Consider the following 24,386-nt stretch of genomic DNA (forward strand, 5'->3'; position numbering starts at 1 on the left):
GACATGGCTGTGCAAGGCGCTGCTTGTATGACCCGTTTGCCATCCCTGATCTAAGGTCTGGAGTCCAGCAAGGTAAGATAACCTCATTACACACACTTTTCCTAATGGGAAACCTGAACTAGATTGTATTCTTTTCAAATGGGAAATTGTTAAGGCAGGTTATTCAAGGTCAACTGGGCACAGATCAGCAAGTCTTGAGGATATCATTTCAGCATTAATTCCACAGGAATAGTCTAGTCTGGGTGCTAAATGCCATGGAGCATACAGTTCTTGCTCCAAGATATCTAAGACTGCAAACATCTTAGAGCAGGAACTGTATGGAGCTCTAGAATGTGGGCTCTGTAAGGGCAGTGATCTTTTTCTGTTTTGTCCTTTGCTGTTTTGTCTCAGGCACCTAGAACTGTGTCTGGCACACAGCAATGCTTAGTAAATATTTGTTGATTGAATGAGTGAATTGTAGGAAATCAGACAGTTGCACCAGAAACCGTCAATTAGCAACATCGGGCAGCAGAGAACTGATAAAATGAACGATGCAGATTCACTTGGGCCCTGTCTTCAGGATCCCTCATTGCCCATGATGCTGGTGCTGATCTTCCTAACTGGATTTCCTCCCCTCTTTCAAGTTCCCTTCATTTCTCCATTGAGCTTAAAAAACAGCAGCTTTGTATAATGAAGAGAGACTGAACTTGGGAGCCAAAAGACATAAGCTGGGAATCGAGCTCAGTATCTTGCTAAATACCATCTGGAATGAATTCCTTACTCTTTGCCATCATCGGTAAGGGGGAGATACTGATAACTACTCTCCAGGTTACTGAGAACTTCAAATGATGTAACATGTACAAATTGCCTGGCCCAGTATTGGGAATATTGTAGGCAGTAAGCGCTAATGCCTGTATCGCTTCTCTAGCTCCTTCTCTGTGGTTTGGCTTGTTGCTTCGTCTGATAGTAATGTTCTTTCTCCTCCCCTTAGCGACCCGAACCTCATATCCTTCAAGCCCTGTTTAACAACACCACACCCACAAAACCGCACCCATCTCTCCTCCTTTTCTCAATGGTTGGCCATTGAGTGCATTTTGTTGTCTTTGCTCCTCTTTTAAAAACCCGTTGTGACAGAGGGCCACTTCTCAGACTTCTTCATCACCTCATAGCACATCCCATGGGCCCAGCACTAGGCTAGGGGTCATGGGAACGTCTTAACTACTTCTAAGTGTATTGAAATTTGTCAAGGCTGTATGAGAAGAAACCTTGCATTTACAGACCAGTTTGTGGTTATACAAACTTCCAAAGGCATCATCTTATTCAATCTCGACCACCCTAAAGACAAGTAGGGCAGGTGTCATCATTCTCATTTTAGGGAGGAGACTACTGAGGTGAGGGGAGGTTCGGTGACTTGCCCAATGTCACACTGTAAGTTAGTGGTCTTCTTATTCCTTGGTTAGCCATTTCTCTTCCCCGAGCATGCTATAGTACTGTATAGGAAGACAAAATCTCTGTTTTAACTGGCAGCTTTCATTTGGTGATCATTATGAACCAAAAGAGCACTGAAATGTTCTTTATGGATTAATAATAAAAGCCACCTTTAGATATAGTTTGAATCAATCCCCTTCAATGGTCATGACACCTCCATATTTCTTTAGGCAGGATTTTCTTTACATTAAGGTTTCCCAAGTGGGTTAGTATATAAGGCGACATTACTTTGTCTTTTCTTTCTTAGCAGGCCAAAGTTAATATTCTCTTTTCAAAATTCCCTTGACCCTTGAATTGTCCTTTTCAAATGGAATGGCTCATTCTACTTCTCATATGATCACTTCTTGAAAAGTAAACTCAGCTTTAAGCATCAGTCAACATTTCTGCACTAAAAAGCAAGCACTCATGATGATGATGGTGATGGTGATGTTGAGAAGGATAATTGCTGCTGCTTGTGGAGCACTGTCAGGGGAGAAACTGAAGCTTAGACAGACTAAATGACGTGCTCAGGGTTGAACAGCTAGTAAACTGCGGAGAACAGTCACTGATCCTCAGAAATATTTGTTAAACAAATGAAACCACAGTCAAACTCACCCCTATCTATCCTCACAGCTGGAGCACGTAACCATTATGCCATCTTCCAACGCTTTCGTGAAAAGCACTCTCAGAAGACAGCTAATTGGAGTTACCTTGGTGTTGATGCACATTTGCCTGGCGCGGATGCAGAATCATGTTTAAGTTTTATTCTTAATAGAACGGAAATCATATCTCGTGAAATGCAGTTTAGTCACTTGGACTGCCTCTCACATTCCCCTTTAGACTGACCTTGCTGCAGATCTGACACTGAACTTACTCTATGAGGACAATTCATGTGAACCTGCTTGACAAGCTACCGTGCTGATGTACTTCACAGGGGCCACCACTGCAACTGCCCTGGGTACTTTCACTGCAACTTGTGAGGTGGAGGGACGAGAGAATACCTAACGCATTTTGTAATACCGTCTTTCTCAGCCAGATATCGCCCAAACTGAAAATCCCCAGAACATCTCTCTACAGCTCTTGTTATTTTCTACATTCAGAACGGTGCAATGGAAGGTATTCGCATAGATGAGACTAAAACAAACAAACGAAGAAAACCCCAGGATTTCAAAATCCACAATAGAAAGAAGAATATTAACACTAAAATCAGAGCCCCCAACAATGGTGTTTTAGCACAGGAATAACCAACTGGGTTAGCACATCTTCAGAAAGATGGTTTGCCATTAGGATCCTATTCTCCACAGGCTTTCTCTTTATTTTATGAAGTCCAGATAGTACTCTTTATCCATAACAACACAGAATAGCATGAGCTTTTGAATACATTGTGAAAATTAACAAATTAAAAAAAAAACAAAAACAAAAACCTCGAGTCTCATCTTACCTGCTCTGCAGTTTCTGGTGGAGAGCAGAAATTTTGAACCACCAATCCAAGGAAGAAAAGTATTAAATTTTGTAGCATGGCGAGGAAATATTTGCTCCTTCTCTGTGCCAGGCACCCGCCAGAACTATTTACCTATTTTAACTTCGTCTGATGAACTTCCAGTGAATTCTTTCTCATTTCAGTGTTTGTTTTTAAATCTTTTCCTCTCCTTTCCCTGTATTGAACCAGATGACATGTGAGATCTGCCTCTAGACAGGAAAAGTGGCAAATCCAGGGGTTGTGGTGAGATTGGCTACTCTCAACTGTATATGTACCCTGGCTGAATGACAGGATATCCTGAAGGGACACGATCTGGAATTTCTGTGCCTTGTGAAACTCCCAAGCATAAGCTCCTGCCTCCCCCTGCTCTGCCCATTCTGCCTCCAGTCCTGTCTACTCCTGGACCCACAGCCCTGCCAACCTTTCCACAACCACACCATGGAAAACTGCAGGCCTGTCTGTCTAAATCCAAGCTTGCTGTTAGGCAGTGTTTGTGGGAGTACAATCCTCTAGACAAGTACAATCCTGTGCAGGGAATGTGGCAGAAGCCCGTGTCCTTGACTTTGAAGACTGGGGGTGGCCTCTCCTGGTGTGGTTGATACACTATTGCAAATAAATGTCTCTTTGCAGATACCAATAATTGTTTTTTTTTGACTCATCCTTTCCCCTCTTCCATGTCACTTCAATAGCACATGACTCGGCCTGTAGAGTTCATCTTTCCCTGAAAAGCCTCCTCTTCAAGGATCTAACGCCACCTCTTCAGGGAAGCCTTCCCAGTTTGCCCCTCTAATAGCATCTTGGAGGCCCTCCTAGCAATATACACCTAATACTACGGAAGTCCAGTCATATCTGTCACAATCCATCCTCACCCATGCCCAATTGTAAATTCCTTGAGGACAGGGGTATAGCTTTCATTGTCTCTGTAGCCTTGGCAACCTAGAGCAGAAACCTGCATTTGAAAATAAAAACAAATTATAATAGCCAACATTTGTTGAAAACTCAGTATGTGCTAGTCACGATTCTAGACCTCTCCATGGATTAACCTGTTAAATCCTCATGGCACTTTGTGAAATGGTTAGGATTATTGTCTCCATTTTACAGATGAGGAAACTGAGGCAGGGAAGCTAGGCAACTTTTCCAAGGTCACACAGCTAGTGGGTGGGGATCCAGTTTCCAAAGTGTGTGGCCCCAGAGCTTCATCGTTAACCCCTACCCTCTACTGACTGAAATAATAAATATTTAATGCATAAATAAATAGCACTGGTCCTCCAGTCCCATTGAGATAATTGCAAAGTACCAGGCACAGAACCAGAAAGGACAAAGTCTGGGCTTATCAACAAGACAGGCTTATGAGGGTATATCTCAGAACGCTGAGTTAACTGGGGATTCGCGTATAGATAATAAGTTTTGGTTAAATAATCCTCTTTTCTCTGTCACTTCTCTCTCTTTTTAATTTTTGAAACATTACATTACACTGATCAATAATCTAAGCCTTCAGAGACTAACACAGAGGTCTGAATGGGAAGATGCCAGGTGAGGAACCTCTTATAATCCTTTGGTTCAGTGTATTTCATCCATGGCTCAGAATCCTGGAAGAGCTTGGAAAAAATTCCTCAGTGTTCAGTCCTGCTCCAGAACCATAAATCAGAACTTCTGGGTGTGGAAAATAGATGGAGTATTTTTCAAAGCTTCCTGGGCGATTCCATTTGCATGGGACCATCGCTCAAGGAAAAATTAACTATATTCTGTGAAGCCAGTGAGGTTTGAGGTTTATGTTATAGCAGCTATGTCACTTTTACTGATACTAAGGAAAGGTAGTTGGAAGGTTCCTTCTGATTCTTTTCTCTCTGAGGAACATGGATACATATCTGGGGCTTAGAATGAACTAGATCCCTGGGAAAATAATAAATGAATCCTTGCATTTCCTAAATAGTTCTGGGAGATGCTGCAGGGGACGCTGGGGAAAAATTCTCTCATCAGATAATTTGGAAAATCCTGCCTCTGGTGTCCCTGTCTATGTACTGACCGTTCTCATTTGCTCATTAAAGGTTCTGAGAAGTCCTGCAGTAAAACGTAATGTAACGAAACAAAAGAAGAAGTTCCACTTTGCTTAAAGCAGTATTTTCCAATTATTTGTAGACCAAGAGTTGCTTTGTCTCTTTGCATACTAACCTAGCAAACCTCTGGATTTTGTGCTCTATCGATCTCTTAGGGAAATACTGTCCTAGACTTTAGCAGGTTGAATATTCTACCTTTAAGTAGCCAGAGAGTATAAGTTAGCTTTCCAGTGGCTATGAGGACTCCAATGACCTGTCATACACTTTATCAGTTAGCTGCATTTAAAAAATACATGTAACTCACATGGCTTTGTTTAAAATATTATCCGAGTAGTTTTGTTAATTTTATTTCCGTTCAGCTTATTTTAACAGAATTCTTCAAATTATTTCAAATCCTTATCACTGCTTCCTCCAAATGTACTTTCAATCAGCAAGTGCTTAGCATGGTGCCTACCACATCCCTCTTAATCATTATTAGTAGATAGTTAAAATAAGCCAGTTTCATAGATAACAGCTACACAAATCTCTACGCTTAGCCCAGTGTAGCTCCGAGCTGGGTCTGGATTTCCTGTGTCCTTGGTTGCCCCAGTCTGTGTGTCCTTCACGAGGTGGGGTGTCACTTCCTTTACTGTGGTCCATATTCCTTTCTGTAGATTATTTCTCTGTCTCTAATCATTCAAAGTTGTTTTGAGACAAGCATTTTTAATCAACAGTATTTCCTAGGCAGTTTTGCTCTTCCAGTGTCCCCTGTGGTGTTGTTGTCAGTTACCTGGCAACGGCTTTCTTCAGCCCGGGTCTGCCTTTCTGCTCTCTCACTGCTTCCCCCTTACGTCCTCCTCCTTTGCTCTTATGATCTGTCCTCAGTGATGGCAACGTGAGAAGTGATAGTTTGGTCTTGGGTGACGGGCTCAGTATCTTGATTGGAATCTGCAGAGATTTTTTTCCCATATTGAAAAGAGAAAAAGAAAGGCTAGGACGCTTCCTGAGTAACACGGTTGAGCATCTCCTGTGGCAACCGGATTCTGCGTTGTTAATGTTCACCCGCTCCTTTCTCTACAGCATGCCAGTTACTGAGATTTAAGTCACTTTGAATAACACAGCGGTTCATGTGTGCTTTGAGTAGCATTCCGAGAAGGGGGCATCAGCATTTTCACCACCACCAGCATCATCGCCTTCATCATCACAAACTCAAGCATAGCTTTTAAATGTGCCGGACTCTCTTAATCTTTTAACTCACTTATTTAAGCTTCACCACAAGCCTATGACATAGATATTATTATTATTATCTTATTACTATCTCCATTTTGCAGATGAGAAGACTGAGGCAGAGAGAGGATAACTTGTCCGAGGTCACAAGGATAGTAAGTGATGGAGTGGGGATTTGAATCTAGGCAATGGGGAGCCAGAGGTTGATGCTGAGGTACTCACATGACCTGCTTTGGTTCTTGAGTCTTGAGCAAGGTCCCTTTGGACCTTGTGAGATAGCTGACAGGGTTAGAGTTTATGCTTCCGAAGTAGAACTAACCTGTTTACATGGGGATCCATTGAATCTTTTGCTTTGCAGGAAAAAAGAAAGGCCAGAAACTGGTATCTAAGGTTAATTTTCTGGTTAAAATTTATTTTTTGCTCTCGAAGTAGTTTGGGCTAGAATGAAGGGAAAAAAGATCTCAGAACAGCAGCTAGGTTTTGATCTTTCTTGAGCATATACTTAAGAAATTAAAAAAGTCGCTTTACATAGTTTCAACCGATCCAACAGCTCCTAGAACATTTCCAAAGAAAGATGACGCTTTGGGAAGCGGAAAAAAAAAAAAATAGAAAAAGAAAAACAATAGTAAGTCCCTGAAAACTTCTGGTAGGAGAAATCATTAGGCAATGCCTCCCAGTCCTATTCGGACCCCTCCAAGCCTAATGTGGTCCTCGATAAAATTTAGATTCTGGTCAACATGGAGCAAATGGAGCTAACAAAACAGACTTTTGAATCTCAGTTCATAATTTCAAGTAGTTTTAAAGGTAGCCTCCAAGTCTGAGCAATATTGAATTTTTCTTTGCCTGTCTTTCCCTGCTTTGGGTAAGAGTATCTTGCATTTTTCCAGATCAAAGGACTTAACAAGCTAAACTGAGAGTAGTCTATATTTTTCTGTCATGTTTTGAAATAACCTGTTTAAAAAGTCTTCAAGTAAAAGTCTAAATAATATTTTAATTTGGCCTGATTTATACAGGTAGCTGTCCCAAATACCTACCTTTACTTTGATTGTGTAGACACAAGTGATATCTAACAGGGTGATTTTTTTCTTGATTGCTATCACACTGTAAATTTTACTCATCCGTTCATTCATCCAACAAAGGTTTATGGAATGCTAAATGCTATGATGGGCTCTGGGGACGAAGTGCATTACAGCTTCTAACATACTTTTTCACATGTTATCTCAGTTAAACTTTATTACAACCTTGTGAAATAGACTGGGCAAAGAGAGGTATATTGATTTGGTAGATAAGAAAAGTGAGACATAAAGAAATCGAGTGATTCAGATAGAGTTAATAAGTTAGTATAAACTAGTAATAGATGCTGGGTAATCTTACTCTAATCATATGCTCTGCCTGTTACAGTAGACTACCATTCAATATCAGTTGCCTAAGCCAGTAAATGGATTATCTGTGGTTCATCTAACTCAGTCATTCAAATGCTGAACTGCATTGGCTGCTATTTGTTGTTACACTTAGACAAGGCCATGGCCACAGAAGTCTTGAAGAATGAATATAAAGAACATGGTTGAGATTCATATAAGCTCAGGTATACTTGGGCCAGAACTAAAAGTGTTGAGTCATCAGTTCCTGGTGGTCTACTGCATGGTCTACTAGTCTTGCTGTCCACAGCATGTATACCGCGGGCAAACTGGATGGATTGAGACATCCTATTTTATGTAAAAGAACTTGGGTTTGCCCTAGGAACTGGTACCACCCCAGCTCTACAGAACGCAAGATGAAGCACACACCTGCCAGGCATGCCTCTACTTAGTGACTTGTTTAGGTCTGCAGCAATCTTTCCCCAAAGATCCACTCGACTAACTTATTTCCTTCAAGTCCTTGTTCAAATCCACTCTCTCCATGAGACCTACAGATTACTCTGTTGAAAACTGCTCCATGCATCCCTCCCACCCTGGTACTCCTGCTTCCTCTTATTCTGATCTTTTTCCTTCTCTTTGGCATGTATCACGTTCTAAGTCACCACACGATTCACTTGCTTATTATGTTTATTGTTTGTTGTCTGTCTCTCCAGTTAAAATACATGCTCATTAAGGGTAGGGATTTTTGTCTGTTAGCTAACTGATATATCTCAACTATCTGGAAAAGTGCTTGATATATAGTAAGCACTGAGTGCTAATGATTGACAGAATAACTCATTGAAGTGAAAATTCTCAGCTATATAGATAAGCAGGTTAGATAATTCAAGTAAAATACTACCATCCTCAAAAAAATTTATCGAAACATACTGTTGTTTTTTCTTTATATTCTCTGAGCCCCTTACAAAGTCAGTTCTTTCTGCTCTTTATGTCACTCAGCTCTGCTATAGCACCTTCCTCTAAACGGATCATTCTAAAATCTTGTTTCTTGATGAGTTTTTCCACATCTTATTCTGTTGGATTATTATTTTGACACCTGGGCAATCGAATTCTTGTAACTTGGGTTAAATATTTTTCTGTTTCTTACAAATGAGGTAATTTTCATCCACAAAGTCCTAGACTCTTTCTGTATATAATGAGTATCGGTTCAGAAGAGAGTTGGTTCAATATGTACAAGGGTCTGGCTCCAGTTCTGCCCCAAACTGCTGACCTTGACCTTGAGCAAGTCCTTGAGCTCTTTGATAAAATAAGGGGGTTGGATGACATGATATTCACTCTGCTCTTCTACATTTACAGCATTGTAAAATATTTCTTTTCACATTTCTCACTCTAGGGAGATTTACCCCCTCCAATTTTTTTTAAGCTTTGAACATTTTGGTGGTTGGCTTAAATTTTAGGTGTATCCTGGAGGAATATAGGTAAATTATTTTCTTTCCCAAGCAATCTGAAATTGCTTTAATCCCTTAAAATGATGTTCTCAAAAAATAACAGAACATTTTAAGGTTTTGAGAAAAGGGTAGTGGGGATATATTTAAGCTAAGATTCATTGCCATGGTATTTTACCTAAACTATTTCATCAGTCTGCAAAGGCGGATATCAGATTGAATCACATGAAACTGTCATTCTTTTAGGTCAAGAATGGACTAATACTAGCAACTCTATATGGTGCATCCTAATGTGGACCTGTTTAGCACTATACGTGATTAGAAAATAGTTTAAACTTTTATTTTTTAAAAATTTTTATTATTATTATTTTTTATTTTTTTAGGGAAGGCAACCCTTGGTTGACCTCACAGATTGCAAAGACCTTGTCAGTTTACAATCCTTATTCTTTATTTTTTACGCCTACAGCACCTGGTCTTCCTAGGTGGTCTCCCATCCAATATTAACCAGGCCCGACCCTGCTTAGCTTCCGAGATCAGACAGGATTGGGCTTGTTCAGGGTGGCATGGCTGTAGACAAGTCTAAACTTTTAATCTTCATAGACAGGAACCCTTTTAGTTCATTTCTCAAGGACCGAATTTCCTAAGAAGGTTGTTATTGTGAGCATAAGATACCAGGGCTCAGGAGACTACTGGTTTTGGTTGGAAAGTTCTCTCTCCAAGTAGCACTTACACTGGGGTCATGGCATTGCCTCTCTGTAAATGCTTCCCATCCTGCAGAAAGGGCGGAACAGATGCAGAAATGTCCATGCCTTCACTTGCCCCGAACACCCCTCCCGGTTCCTCTGCGTTGTGCTTTGACAGGGTAAATAAACGCACCTACTCGGTCTTAGGAACTGACAAGGCAAAAGGGTTTCCTGCACACTCATCAGATCCCGGCTCTCAGGAGTCAGCTTTCCCAAGCAGGGGATGTGTCTAAACATACGTGTCCCTGTCCTCCTGGCCCTTTCCTTTCCTTTGTTAGTGCAAATCTTTCCACGTAGCAAATGTGTGTGTGTGTGTGTGTGTGTGTGTGTGTGTGTGTGTGTGTGTGTGACTTTGTGTTTCCTTTTTGTGGAGACCAGTCAGCAAGTCCTACTTTAAGCAAAATTGTAAAGTTGGCAAAATTTCTCTTAAGCTTCCCCCTCTACTTCCCTGTCAGCATCCTTCCTTCCCCCATTCTTTCATTCATTCAGTCAATCGACATTTATTGGGCATTCCGCATACCCAGGGCACCTTTCTGTTTAGGATGTTTTTTCATGGTAACGACCTCATTCTTAATTAGGATTAATTGTTAATTAATTGATTAATCGGTACTTGGTATTAATCATTTGGTATTTACATAGTAATCTTTGATATTTACTTGATCATCGTGAATATTTATCCACCCAATTGCTCGAGAATCATTTTTGTTTCTCCTCTTTTCCTCACGAACACGCGCGATTCTTATCGAGTCTACCTTTGTAGGTAGAATCCTATCACGAATCTGACCACTTCTTTTCATCCTTGCCACGGGAGTCAAGGATGGCTCCAATGTTTTTGGCCTAATTCAAAGAATGAAGCTACCATCCACTGAGACAGAAGGGTGTGAGTAAAGCAGGATTTTGTTGGGGGATATTTACGAATTCACTTTCGGATATGATAAGTTTGAGATGGCTAGTACATATCCAAATGGAGATGTCAGTGAGTAGTTGAATACAGAGCAACTTCAGTGGAGAAGTAGGGAAGAACGCCTGAATGGAGTAGGTTTAAGAAAGAATAATAGGAGGAGAGAAATTGGAGATGGAGTAGATCTTTTTTTCATTGGGTTCTGTAGGAATGGAACAAAGACATAAAGCAATAACTGTGGAGGGTGGGGTTGGAAAGGAGCCAAGGAAAGATTTTTAAAAGATGAGAGAAATTAACAGCATTTTTAAACGTTCTTGGGTATGTTCCAATAGAGAAGGAAAAATTGATGATGACCATGTTAATTTCAATATTGAAAAAAACTATACCTATCTATATCATGCTAATTAATTCACTACTTGGTGTTGCTGGCACATATAGATACTGAAGTGGCGGTTACTTCTGGCCTGTAGGCTTCTGTTGGGAAGCTTTCAAATGTTAAGCAACTATTCCTAGTGTTTGTATTCCAGATGGAAGGTCGATAAATTTTAACCGAGCTCCATGATAAAGGTCAAAATTAACATACACGCACAAATACACCCCACATTGTCTATCCTAAGTAACAATGTGATACCCACAAACCAATGACTTGCGCCCCAACTCCACTCACCTCTCACTTTAACATTCCCACTCCTCGCATTTCCTACTGGAGACCCAGCCCCAGGGCTGGTCCTTAATCTGTGGAGCATTCAATGGCGTGGGTGGCCTATGCTACTCTCTAGGACTCCTTGCCCTGTGGCACGTTGCTTGAATGAATATCTTTGCTGAAGGTGGAGGGAGGCATTGTGCTGTCACGGACTCTCAAACAAGACCCCACAACCATTTGGAACAGATGTTTTGCAACTTCTTACTCCAAGATGTGAAATTGCTAAACCATTGCATATTCTCCAGGGTTTTAGTTTTAGCTCTCCCATTAACGAGCTGCATAATCGTGGACAAGCCACGTACCTGATTAGGGTCCTTGAGTTCCTCAGCTTGACTCCATTTTGGTTTTGATTTTTTATCATCCTAGCTTCTCTGAGTCTCTGGAGATCTGAAGCAGAAAATTCCTTTTCTTTTTTCATTTTCCTTTCGCTTCTCTCTCTTTAGTTGAGGACCGCTAGCCTAAGAAAAACACAATCCAAGGGCATATAAATTAAAAGGCAATTAATTTTCTTATTGTGGTAAATATACACAACACAAAATTTACCATGTTACTGATTTTTACGTGCACGTTTCAGTGGCATTAAGTATGTTCACATTGTTGTGTAGCCGTCACTTTTATTTATCATCAGAACTTTTTTATCATCCCAAACTGAAACTCCATACCCATTAAGTACTAACTCATTTCCTCCCTCTCCCAGGCCCTGGAAACCATCCTTTGTCTCTATGAATTTGACTATTGTAGGTACTGCATATAAGTGAAATCACAGTATTTATCCTTTTATGTCTGATTTATTTCACTTAGCAGACGGAACATCTTTAAGGTTCATTCATGTTCAAGCATGTGTCAGATTTTTCTTTTTTTTCAAGACTGAATAATATTCCATTGTATGTAGATACCACATTTTATTTACCCATTCATCCTTCAATGAACATTTGGGTCGCTTCTATCTTTTGGCTATTGTGAATTATGCTACTACAAACATGAGTGTACAGATATCTGTTTGAATCCCTGCTTTCATTTCTTCTGAGTATGTACCTGTTCACCTAAATAAAGAAGTAAACTGAGGTGAGCTCAAATGACCAGAAACTGACTTTATTCCGGACTCGGAGAGGAATTGCAATTCAGGAAATGCATGCTGTAGCAAGCCACAGGCGACTCCACTGAGGGTTTGGGAATGGCTGTATTTATATGTAAGGAGTGCAAAAGAGGGTGAAGTCCAGCCAGATCCAAGCAATAAATTCATTGGTTTGAGGACAGGGAGGGATTCTTGGTGGAAGTTTATTGGTCAGGAAATAAGTCTCGGTCTTTTGCAAATCAGGCATTTACGGGAAATGAGCCTCAGTTGTGTTCCTTGTGAGGGCGCATGCGTGAGATTCAGCTTTGCATACCCTCCGGCTCCGTTTTAGATTGAAATCCTTTTACATACTCGAGTGAAATTGTTGGTGTTGGTTCACAACCTTGGAAGCTTCCTGGGTGAAAGCTGAAAATGGTCCCGTACTCAGAGGCAAGGAGAGGCAGACCACTCCAGATGGGTAGGTGGCAGTTTTAATAAGCATGGGAACTTTTTTGTGAGTCTTGTCTTGGACAGCTGCAAGCGCCCGTCAAAACCTTCAAGTTTACATAGAAGCCTCACCTGGGTTTGGTCACATATTCTGTCCAGATGATCTCAACAACACTTGACTGTCTCAAGGCTATGTATGCCCTTGAGACAGCTCCCACTGTGGGAACAGTGCGGGGGTGGGGAGGGGCGAGGGGCAGTGAGGAGCCTCTGACAGCTTGAATGCAGCTCTCAGTTCAAATGTTGGTCACGTTCTCTCGATGATCTCCTCCAACAACTGAATCACCTGGTAATTCTGTTAAATGTTTTGAGGAGATACTATACTGTTTCCCACAGTGGTGGCACCGTTTTATAGTCAAGCCAGCAGTGCACGAGCTTTCTAATTTCTTCACATCCTTGCCAACACTTGTCATTTGTATTTTTTTTTATAGTAACCGTCCTAATGGATGCAAAGTGGTATCTCGCTGTGATTTTGATTTGCGTTTCCTTAATGCTTAATGATGTAGAGCATCTTTCCATGGGCTGGTTGAAGATTTGTGTATAGAGAAATGTCTCTTTAAGTCCTTTGCCCATTTTTAAATTGGGTGGTTTGTTTTGTTGTCGTTGTATTGCAAAAGTTCTTAATGTATTCTGGGTAGTAATTCCTTATCAGATAAATGATTTATAAATATTTTCTCCCATTGCCTTTCCACTCTGTTGAAAGCATCCTTTGGTGCACGTTTTTAAATTTTGATGAAGTTTAACTTATGTTTTCTTCTGTTGCCTCTGCTTTCGGTATTATATCCAACAGATCACTGTCAATTCATGCCCTGAAACTTTCCCCTTATGATTTAAAAAAAGTTTTATAGTTTTAGGTCTTACATTTTCATAATTTGGTACGTTTGTGTCTTTGACGTCGAAGTTCCACTAAAGCTGTTTCTTAAAGAACAGGGAACATTACATTATATGAAATAAATACATTGATTAAAAAACATTTCAGTTGAATATGGCCAACAATCAAGGGAACAAAAAACTGAAAGATCAAGAGGGTAAAAAGGGTAAAACAATGAGGGAGGGGAGAAGACAGAGCAGGAGGACATGGAGACAGGAAAATGGGGAAAAATCCTCTGGTAGTTAAAAAAGCAAAGGTCTGATTTATTAATCCTACTCTCAAAAATCCACCCACTGCCAGCATTTATTATAACACAGTATAAATTTTAACGGTTTCCTAAATTTTGTGTGCATACCGGTTGTTGAAAAATTATAATGAAAAAAAAATCACTTACTACATACTTTGGGAGGCAGATTAAGTGGAAAACAAAAGTTAAAAAAAATCTAGTGTCCTTCAGTTATGGTTCATTTTGTGGTCTTTTGTGGCTGCTCTAAAGTCAGAGGAGCCACCACCCGATAGTCCACAAACTACCCAAAAACGGTGCAAAAAAGAGAGTCAATGGGATTTTAGCAAAAATAAATATAAAACTGTAGATTTAATAAAACTGCCCAGAGAAGCTGTATCAGCAGACACAGGGCAAGCAATCTCGAAATGAGAGCGCACAAAAGTCTGGGTAGGGGTGGCGGTGTGGGGAGGCAGAAGTTGAAGGGGCAGGTACCTGAAGGTCCTTTCCTTCTCTCACGTCCCTTCCCGCCAGGGACCCGCTTTATCCCGCGCGGGCCGCACTGCCCTGATTTTAAATGTGAGGTTTGCTCCCTCCTTTTTAAAATTAAAATTATTGGGGTGGCATGGGTTAAAAAAAATCAAATAATAGATTTCAATAATATTCAATAATACATCATATGTTTATTGCATTGTCTGTCCTGAGAGAAGTGCCTTCTGGAATCACTGAGAGCAACTTCCGGTCTAACGGCACCATCCCTGGGAGCCACTAAGGAGCGTCCTCTCAGGGAACGCGGGTAGGGTGGGGAGCTTAATGCAACTGCTTGGAAAAAATGGTCACGTTGTGGAGGGAAAGGCAGGCGGAAGGCGATTCTGGCCGTGAAGGGGAAGATGCTCGAACAAATACCTGATTCCTTGAGCCTGGGGTTGGCTGATGTTCTGGAAGGCGTCTGGGCACGAGAACTGAAAGAGCCAGTCCCAAAAAGTGGCAGCCCTGGGAGCGCAGCAGGCCCCCTTGCTGGCCTCCAGCACGAGGACAGACTTCCCTCTGGGAAGCCAGGACAGACAGCCTGCGCAGGAACGAGGGCCAGCGGGCGCCACCTCCCGCGAGGACCTGCAGCGTCTGCCTGCAGCGTCTGCCTGTAGCAGTGGGAAGTCATGGCCGTAAGGGGCAATGACAGTACCCGAGGCTCCAATTTTCTCCCAGCCTGAGTGCGGGAACCACTTGGACCCTCCTTTTGGATTGTACGATCCCTGGGTTTTGTGGACAATCGGGAGGTGGAGTGAGGCAGAATCTTCTAGAAAAAGATGATGTATTTCATGTCAAATAACGTTCATGGGGCCTTGAGAGGTAATTCAAATCTAGGCAGTTTGGCTGAAAATTCTGAACTCTTCTTTATTTGCTGCCTCTTTGTCATCAACAGATTTGGGAGGGAGAAGAGCAGAGTTCATTGATAGCCAGCAATAATGGTATAACAGACAATCTCAGTAGCGAGTAAAAGAAAACCCGAGTCAGACTGGCTTAAACCAAAAAATGACCCACAGGGCAATATGCTGAGCTCTGTGAGTAGATGTAAAGATCAGAGAGGAGCCTGGGCCTGCACAAAGCTCACATTCTGATGGAGGGAGACCAAGCATTCACATAGGAATTTTGACAGAAGTTTTCGCAGACAATTGTGTTCAAATAACAGAGTCCGATCAAAACCCTAGCCATATCTACACTCGAGTTTTTATCTTATTTTTGTTTTCAAAATGACTGTGCTCATTGATCTCTCTGAATGTACAGGTTTACTTTTCTTATTGCACTCTGTAGAGTTTAGCAAGATTAGGAATCAGATGCATCCTTTTCCTTTGCTACAACTAAAGACAAATGTGCTGTTTTAGAGCCTGCCCCCTTTGCTCTATATCCTCTGCAGTATCTCAATGTAAAGTTCTGTGTATTTTCTGTTATTACCAATTTCCTCTCTCCCTCTCCTGCTTGAATAGGGCAGAGGATGGAACACTTGGAGCCGACTGGCAGGAATCCAGTACTGTTGTGTCTGATTTACAAAGTGATATTTATGCCCTATTCATTCCCGACAATGGCTCAAACTGTTCCCTGGGACAATAATAGAGCTGACACATCAATATGAAGTGGTCCTGACTCCATGAAGACCTTGATAGGTCAGGACCAACGATAAATCAGCTACTTCCTGCCTATCCATTTATTTAGTTCATTCATTTTTTTCAGCACATATTTACTGATGAACTACTATATGCCAAATGCTGTTCTAAGCCTGTTCTCTTCTTTCTAGCTCAGGGATCAGCAAGCTTTTTCTGTAAAGGGCTAGAGAGTAAACATTTTAGGCTTTACGTAGGTCATGAGATCTCTTTGGCAAACTACTCAGCTGTGCCACTGTAATGCAAAAGCAGCCATAAACAAGGTAAACTAGTGAGTGGGGTTGTGTTTCAATAAAGCTTTATTTACAAAAGCAAGCAAGAGGCTGAATTTGCCCTGTGGGTCTGGGTTTGTTGATCCTCACTCTAGCTTAATTCTAACCAGAGTCCATCTCCATCCCTTATAATAGTTTATCTTCCTTTTCAAAAATTGCAGAGCAGAGAAACCCATTAGTTAATCAGTGGGTCAAGCCAATCGAGTTCTGGTTCCAAAGAATTCAATTTGTAGTTTGTTTCTTCAACAACAATAATGATAACAACAATGTGATCAATAACGATAATAATAGCTGACAATATTATAGCACTTATGTACCAATCAATCACTGCTTGTAATCACTTTCCAAATAGTAACTCATTTCCACTGACTTGGTAGAAAAAAGGATTAAAACATGGTAAAGAGGAAGAGGTTTAGCTTATAGTGAGATACACACACAAACAGTTATTTTTGGCTATCGTTTTCCAGTATCACAAATATTTTGGTAAGATAGATAATACTTAATTTGTTGAGCTCTTGCAAGATACCAGATGTCAGGCTGAGTGTCATCCATGCGTTACCTCACTCAGCCTCCCAGTAGCCCTTTGAGGAAGGTATGGTTTTTATATCCATTTTATAGCTGAGAAAGTTGGAGCTCCAAGTGGTTCAGTAACTTTTTCCAGGTAGCAAGTATGGACTTGGGACTTGTTGGTGCCTCCAAATCTTATGCTTTTAAGAGCTCTGCCCTAATGACTTGCTTGGGCTAGAGGAAATTAATAAATTAATACATCCAGACGGTAATGTGTGTTTCACTAAGGTTGCGTTTTATTTTTGAATAATAATAAAAAAAAGAATTTCCTTTAATGGTGCAAGCTTCTCAGATGGCAGAACACAAGATGGTTGTACCTCTGCTGCGTTGGCATTTTGATGACTGCCATTTACAAACACAGTGCCCAAGAGACCTCATTAAATCAACAGGACAATGGGACGCGTTAAAACCTAAGTGCAGCTGCTCTGCGGAGGAATGTCGTCTGTGGGACGAAGCCAAGCCTTTATCAGGCTGAGCCGGGTGGCGCTGGGCAGAGGGCACAGGCTGCTGCTCCACCCTGGAATGTGGCCCTGCAGTCGACAGCTGACGGCCACCCCGTTTGCCTGGGAAGGGGTGGTCTTACCCATAGATTAATCTTGAAAGCTGCCTCTTTTCGTGTCTTTTTGTTGTGTGGCTCAAAAGAGTTGCTCAGCTGGCGCAATTGCTGTCAACAAAAGGCAGCTCTATTTAAACAGGAGAAGGGCAGGCCTGCCTGCCCAGGGAGGCACGCTGAACGAAGTGGGCTGTGCGGGTGTTGAGTATGAACTTGAGAGCTCGGATTTCGCAAACGAGGGTTGTAGAGGGTCACGCACATGTTTTGAGGAAATCCCCCGTCTCCACGTAAGCAGATCGTTTTGTGGACGCCTTGCCCCTCTCCGGTGGAGCATGCATTTAGTGTTATGTGGAATGAGAAGGATTTCTCTGTCAACGCAATTTAAAGTGCTACAAAGTCAGCCCCAAATGACATCCCTCCCCCCCGGGCTATGACAAAGATTATTAGAGAAATAGTGGAAATTACAATTAGGTTTTAGGAAATCTGAACTTTAGACTCAGGTCCATCCCAAAGCACTATGTAACCTTGGATTGGTCTTTTCAGCGGAATCCGTGCACCTTTGTAATGGGGCTGACAGAGGTGACTTTCAATTTTCTTTCTGGTTCTGAAATGTTCTGGCTCCAGGTAAATGATTTTAGAAAAATTCTTTATTGTTTTAAGGCTTGCTACAGAGAAGTCAGAATGAGAGAGAAAAGAAAGCACATCTTCCTATATTTAGCAAGGTCTGTGGATCCAAAATGGCCTTAAGTAAAATGGTCAAAGTGGGAGTGTAAGACAGAACTAAAACCAGTTTCCTTTTGTGATGGACCTGTTTCTCGCCTTTCTTTTTCTTTTCCTTTCTTCCCTTCCTCCCTTCCTCCTTCCCTCTCTCTGTTTGTTTCTCTTTCTTTTTTTCTTTCTCTTTTTCTTTCTTTCTCTCTTTCCTTCCTTCCTTCCTTCCTTCCTTCCTTCCTTCCTTCCTTCCTTCCTTCCTTCCCTTCCTTCCTTCCTTCCTTCCTTCCTTCCTTCCTTCCTTCCTTCTTCTCTCTCTTTCTCTCTCTCTTTCTTTCCCAGTGTGTATTCTTCTTCCTTTTATTAAGAGTATTATCATTTCCCTCTGGGTAGGATAGCCAGATTTAGCAAATAAAAATACAAGACACACAGTCAAATTTAAATTTCAGGTGAACAACAAATAGCTTTTTAAGTATGAATATGTCCTAAAGATTGCAAGGGGCATACTTATACTAAAGATTTATTTGTTGCTTATCTGAAACTTAAGTTGACCTGGGTATCTTGTATTTTATTTGGTAACTCTTCCGCTGGAGAACCAGGTCTTTCCTGTTCTGAGTCTATGAGTTTGGGTCATGGGATTTCCAATAGACTTGGAGCTGTGAGAGATGACTATGGAGTGAGTCCCAGAGGTCATTTTGAAGGAAACCCATGCCTGAGGAAAGCCACTGTGGCAGAAACAGAATTAAGAAGAGAGAATTGGCCTTGATCATTCTAGGTCTTAATAAGGTCTTTAATAAGATCTACCCCTGGATTTTCAGTTGATAAAGCCCATAATTAATTTTTTTGCTTAAACTGCTTTGAGTCATGTTCTCTATTTCTTGCAAATGAAACCTTTCTTACAGATCCATCCCTCTTATTTTCAAAACGTTCCCAGCTCCTCCTTGTGGAGAGCAGAGGAAATGGAGAGAGAGGGTCACATTTTTGTGGTGCATGTTGGGCACTTACTGCGTGTCGTCTCATTTAACATTCACAACACTCCTCCAAACTTCTATCGTGCCAGATAAGGACGTTGAGGTTCGAAGATGTGAAGTAACTCGTCCCTAGGCAGCATGGCTTTTAAGTGAATCAGCTGAGAAGCCAACCAAGGGCTGTTTGACGCAAAACCCATACTTTTCCTAACACACAACATTGATCAAAGGGAAGTCAGAGAGAGGTGCCATCCAAGGAAATGACTTAGAAGGGGAAAAGGACATCGAATGCACCAACGCGAATGCCGCGTCCCTCTGCAATGCCCCATTTTGTGTTTCCATATCTGTGGTTCTTGCAGAGATGACAGACAGATATGACAGGGACAAAAAACTGTAATAGAATGTGGCACCTATCTGACAGGAGTAAGCAATCTTGAAAAATGCAAGAGGGTCTCTTTTCTCGTATTGATTTATTAAGCAAATTGTTTATAAAATCAAAACCCAGAGATTGAACCTCATGGGATGGACTTTTTATGGGGAGCTATACAGAAGCATGTGTTATGAGGTGGATGTCTGGAGAAGAGTCCATTGTCTGGTCCCTGTCCTTTATCTTTCCTTCCATCCTTGTCATTTTCCATGTAACTTTGTGGCTCCCCCTCCCCCCACCATGCTTAACTCTGAGCTCTGGCGTGTGACTTGCTTTGACCAATGAGATATTAACAGATGTGCTACAAGCAGAGGCCTAAATTGCCTTGAGCACTGGGACTTGATCTCCTGATCTACTGCCTGAGCCATGAGAACGTGCCAGAACTAGTCTACTGGAGGATGAGAGACAAGTGGAACAGAGCCGAGTCTCCCCAGTAGCCTCCGCTAAAGCAGGTCTAGATCGGCTGACTGGCAGCAGACTCCCAGATAGGTGCGTGAGCTGAAACAAGATGGTAGAACCCCAGGCCAAACCTCAGCTGAACTCAGAAGTGTGAGCAGTAGATGCCTACTGTTGTATGACAGTGAGGTTTTGTGATTATATTTGTTATGCAGTAAAAACTTCCTGATACGTGGGCTCAGGGAATTTCACTTCTGTCCCAGCCTTTAAATATCAGGAATGTTCTTAGTGCAACTGGGACCCCCCAAAACAATTCTAGATCTTTTTTAGGATGGACTCTTCAATCGCTGTAGTATATTATGGTAACTGATAAGGGAACTAGAGAAGATCTGGGATTAGTCCAGAATTTATACTCCTGGGCTGAACCAGAACCAGATTGACCTTGAGGCAGAGGCTCCAGAGATGCACTTATTGGTGATTCATTGCTTGTTGAACACAGATACCTGTGAAGTTTTATTTGTTCAAAGGGGAATATGGATACGCATTGGGAGCATCCACTTGATAAATGAGAAGCCGGGGATTGACTGCCGATTCTTAGAAGAGACTGTCAGAATAACCTGTTGATAAAACAAATCCAAATGCAATGCTTATTGCAGTAAGAGAGACCAGTACATTGTTACACAGTTTTAGTAACATCACAGAGGAGGAAGCAGCATGTCAAAGGCAGGATATTTATAGTGTTTCAGGAGTCTGGACAATGTGGGTCTTTCAAAGCAGAATGAGACTGAACTCACTTTGAGATTTAATGGGGTACGACTGATGCACACAATGGGGTGAGGTTTGGAAAGTGAGCCTTGAAGAGCAAGTAGTGATTTGATGACCCCAGCTGGGAGTCCCGAGCGATGGCCTATTTGCCCTGAGGTGGGCTAGTTAAATAGTCTGTTGTTTGGATAAATGGATTTTCAGAAAGTTCCTGGCACAAACTGTGCAGGTATTTGGATCTTCATCTTCTTGGACAAGAAATTTCTGAAATAGTGAAGTCATGTTGGTGCCGAGTGTGGAAGGAAGGGTTGAGTCACGCTAGTGGAGGTGGTAAGCTGATTCTGGTGGACGCCATCTGTTCTCAAGAGTCAGTAAAACCTGTGTTCTCACCCTGTGAACTGGGAATTTACCTGACTTCTCTGAATGTCCCTTTTCACTGGTCCAGTGAGGATAATGATAGTTCCTTTGGTGACATGTTGTTGTGAAGACTGAAGGAAATAAAGCACAGGATATGCTAACACAATGCCAGCTATACAAAGCATGCCCAGTAAATGGGAGCCATGTCTAGATTCCAACTGCCAGAGCATTAAGTGACTTTAGCAGCAGTTCTGAGGTATAAGATTTCAGTTAATCCAACTGCTGGAGTGAGAAAGGGAAGAAAATACAGCATCTCTACATGGAACAGACACTCTGGCATCAGCAATTGAGTTTTGATGGAGTGAGGCACCTGTTAAGTTGAAAAGGCAAATATTAAAATTAAGTACTTACAGTGCCACAAAACAGTTTTACTGCCATCGTGCTGTCTAAGTAATTACATTTGACTAAGCAAGCTGAAGTATTGAGATGTGATCATGGGTAATGATTATCAAAAATAATTATCTTTGTTATAAGCATGTAATGTAAAACCCAGATTCATTCATTAATCCATCCATTTATTTGTTCATTTGTTATTTATTTATTTAACAAATATTCTTTGAGCATCTATGATGTGTCGAGTATCATGATAAGTGCTAGTGATGCCACGGTGAATAAGAATGGCTGATGTTCACCCTTATGGAGCTGCCATTGATCGGTGAAGAGAGAATTCAAATGCCAGTATCAATCACACTCCTGACTGCTTTGGTTAAGGCTGTCATGTTATGCTCAGGGCTGTCACAGGGCTTTTGGGCCTCTGCTTTGAATGCTCTTTTGGCCCTGTGTCTGGGGCCCCAAGAAACCCTCGGTCTGGGTGATTTGCTAGAACAATTCACAGGACTCAGAAAAACTGTTATCCTCATGGCTGCGGTTTATTAGAATGAAAGGAAACAGATTAAAATCAGAAAAGGGAAAAGACTCGTGGTCAGAGGCCAGGAGAAACTAGGCACAAGTTTCCAGGTGTTTTCTCCCAGCAGAGTCATACGAATGCATTTCGTCCTCCCGGCAACAATGTGTGACAACTCGAGTGAGGTGGTGCCAACCGTGGAAGTTTACCCAAGTGAGTGTTCGGGGTATTTAATTAGGATTGGTACGCAGGTCTGCAGTGCCTGCGTGACTAACCTCAGCTACTCAGACTCCAACCTCCCAGAGCAAAAACTTGGGTGTTCACCATAAATCTCATCGTTAGCATAAACCATATGATCAAACTGGTACCTCGTGGCCCAAGGCCTGCAGCAGACAAATCCACTCTTATTAGACAGAACATTCCAAGGGCTCAGAGCTCATCTTCCAGGGCAAATCATGAAGAGAGCCCTTTCCTGGGAATGTGCAGGATTTGAACAAAGCAGGTCTGTCGAGTGAACCCTTTGCTGTACAGATCCTCAGCTCATTTTTCTTCCTTGCGGATGCCTTCCATAACTGAGACAAATTTTTCTAGTTTGAGCTCTCGTGATACTTTGTACATACCACTTCTCAATAAATGTCAGCTTTAAAATCGCATATTATTTGTCTAACAGTTGTCTCTGTCTTTCCTTGTGAAGATGGGGCTATCTGTTTTTGCTCACTGTACCTCCTACTCCTGCTGGGGGGACTAGATCTGCCACGTAATAGGGGTCGAGTGCATAAATTTTTGAATGAGTAAATAAAGAAATGAAACAATGATCACTTATTATAGGTTCTATGAAGGGAGTAAATAGGGTGCAGTACTAGAGAATGACAGTGGGCTATGTGGGTGGATGATTTTAGATAATTGGAGAAGATCTTCGGAGAAGGAGATCTAAATGGTGAGGAGGAATCATGCACACAGAGTCTGGGCAGAGTGTGTGCGGAACAGGGAAGAGCAAACACGAAGTCCGGAGGCCGGGAGAAGCTGGGTCCATTCTAGGAAAAGACAGGAAAATCGAGGTTCTGGGAGCAGTGTGAGTGAAGAGGCCAGTGGCTTAAAATGGAAGCGGGAGAAGTCTGGAGGCCAAGAGAGGGAGTTGGGGATTTCATTCTGTGTGTGGAGGGAAGCTACCGGAGGTTTTCCTGAAATGAGTGACGTGAACTGGTTTGTTCTAGAATAATGTTTTTAGCTTCTATGTGAAGAGTACATTGAACGGGTAGAGAGTGCAAGTGGGGATGGACCACTCAGGAGGCTATTGTGACAGTTTGGTAAGAGATGGCCAGTCCAGCGGGAGATGGTGATGGGATGGACCATGGGGGAGGCAGTGGGAATGGGGAGAAGGGGGCCGATAGAAGATACGTTTTGAAGTTAGAACTCAACGTCTTGAGGGAGGGTAGGCTTGGTGTTGAGAGAAAGAAAGGAGCTCTGGAGCTCACTGTGCATCTCCTTGGAGTAAATGTGGCAGATGTCGACATCAAGAGGTGCCCGTTTACCATTTTAGATCGTTTTCTAATATTAATGTGAAACTGGCAGGCAGTTCAGAATGAATTCTTAAAGAAGACAAAGACTTCGCGTGAGACTTTTTGGTTCTGAATTGCTTTTCGCTCAGGGCTTTTGCAATCTGCGTTAGTTTCGATTTCTCTTGAAGCAGATAGTCAGACAGAAACTCAAAGGGAAGTGATTTATTTGGGAGGTGGTCCCAGGCGACATTGTTAGAAGAGTAGGAAGGGAAATATCCATCGTGGAACAGGCTAGTGCTCTGGGCATCTGGGGCTTTGTCCTGTTGGGGCCTCAATGGCCAGACAAGCCTAGCCAAGGATTAGGGTGCTCAGGTGTGTATACCTTTACTCGGTGCGGACTTTATTTCCCAGCATTTCACCTGCCATGTTCTGAGGTGGAGCAGGCTCTGCTGGCCGGAGGAACCCTCCAGGCGAAGAGGTGCAGATGTTGGCAGCTGGCAGCTGGGCTGAACTGCGCTGTAGGGGTAAGGCACACATGACGGGGTCCCCACAACTTTCTCCACACAGTGGAAATAACATGAGCAGTTATTGGACGTCTCTGTAAACAAAATGTGCTGTGGCTTTCTTTCAAAGGATTAGATGATTGCATGTCCAAGCACAGATATAATTTATTTTTATTTTGAGGGTGGTTTTTTTTTTTGAGTCAAAAAACTTAAATTTTTTTAAGTTAAAAAAATTTTGACGTACTTTCTGTGATTTCTAAACTTTGCATCCTTCACTATGCTCAAAGTTTCTTCCTATCATTTTATCTTTTTCTTTGCGC

At 41.9% G+C, this 24,386-nt stretch overlaps 1 protein-coding gene and 1 pseudogene across 1 annotated transcript in view; both read right to left on the reverse strand.

The window, feature by feature from the left end:
- STAB2 (stabilin 2) overlaps positions 1–2,965 on the reverse strand; it is a 129,589-nt gene extending 126,624 nt beyond the window's left edge. The window contains exon 1 of the mRNA XM_006914703.2: positions 2,888–2,965. Coding sequence (XP_006914765.1) covers positions 2,888–2,965 — 78 coding nt within the window. The remainder of the gene's footprint in view (positions 1–2,887) is intronic.
- Positions 2,966–9,446: 6,481 nt separating this feature from the next.
- On the reverse strand, positions 9,447–9,564 carry LOC112481912 (annotated as a pseudogene).
- Positions 9,565–24,386: the final 14,822 nt, after the last annotated feature.

This window comes from Pteropus alecto, unplaced genomic scaffold (genome assembly GCF_000325575.1).
Source record: "Pteropus alecto unplaced genomic scaffold, ASM32557v1 scaffold94, whole genome shotgun sequence".
Taxonomy (NCBI): Eukaryota; Metazoa; Chordata; class Mammalia; order Chiroptera; family Pteropodidae; genus Pteropus; species Pteropus alecto.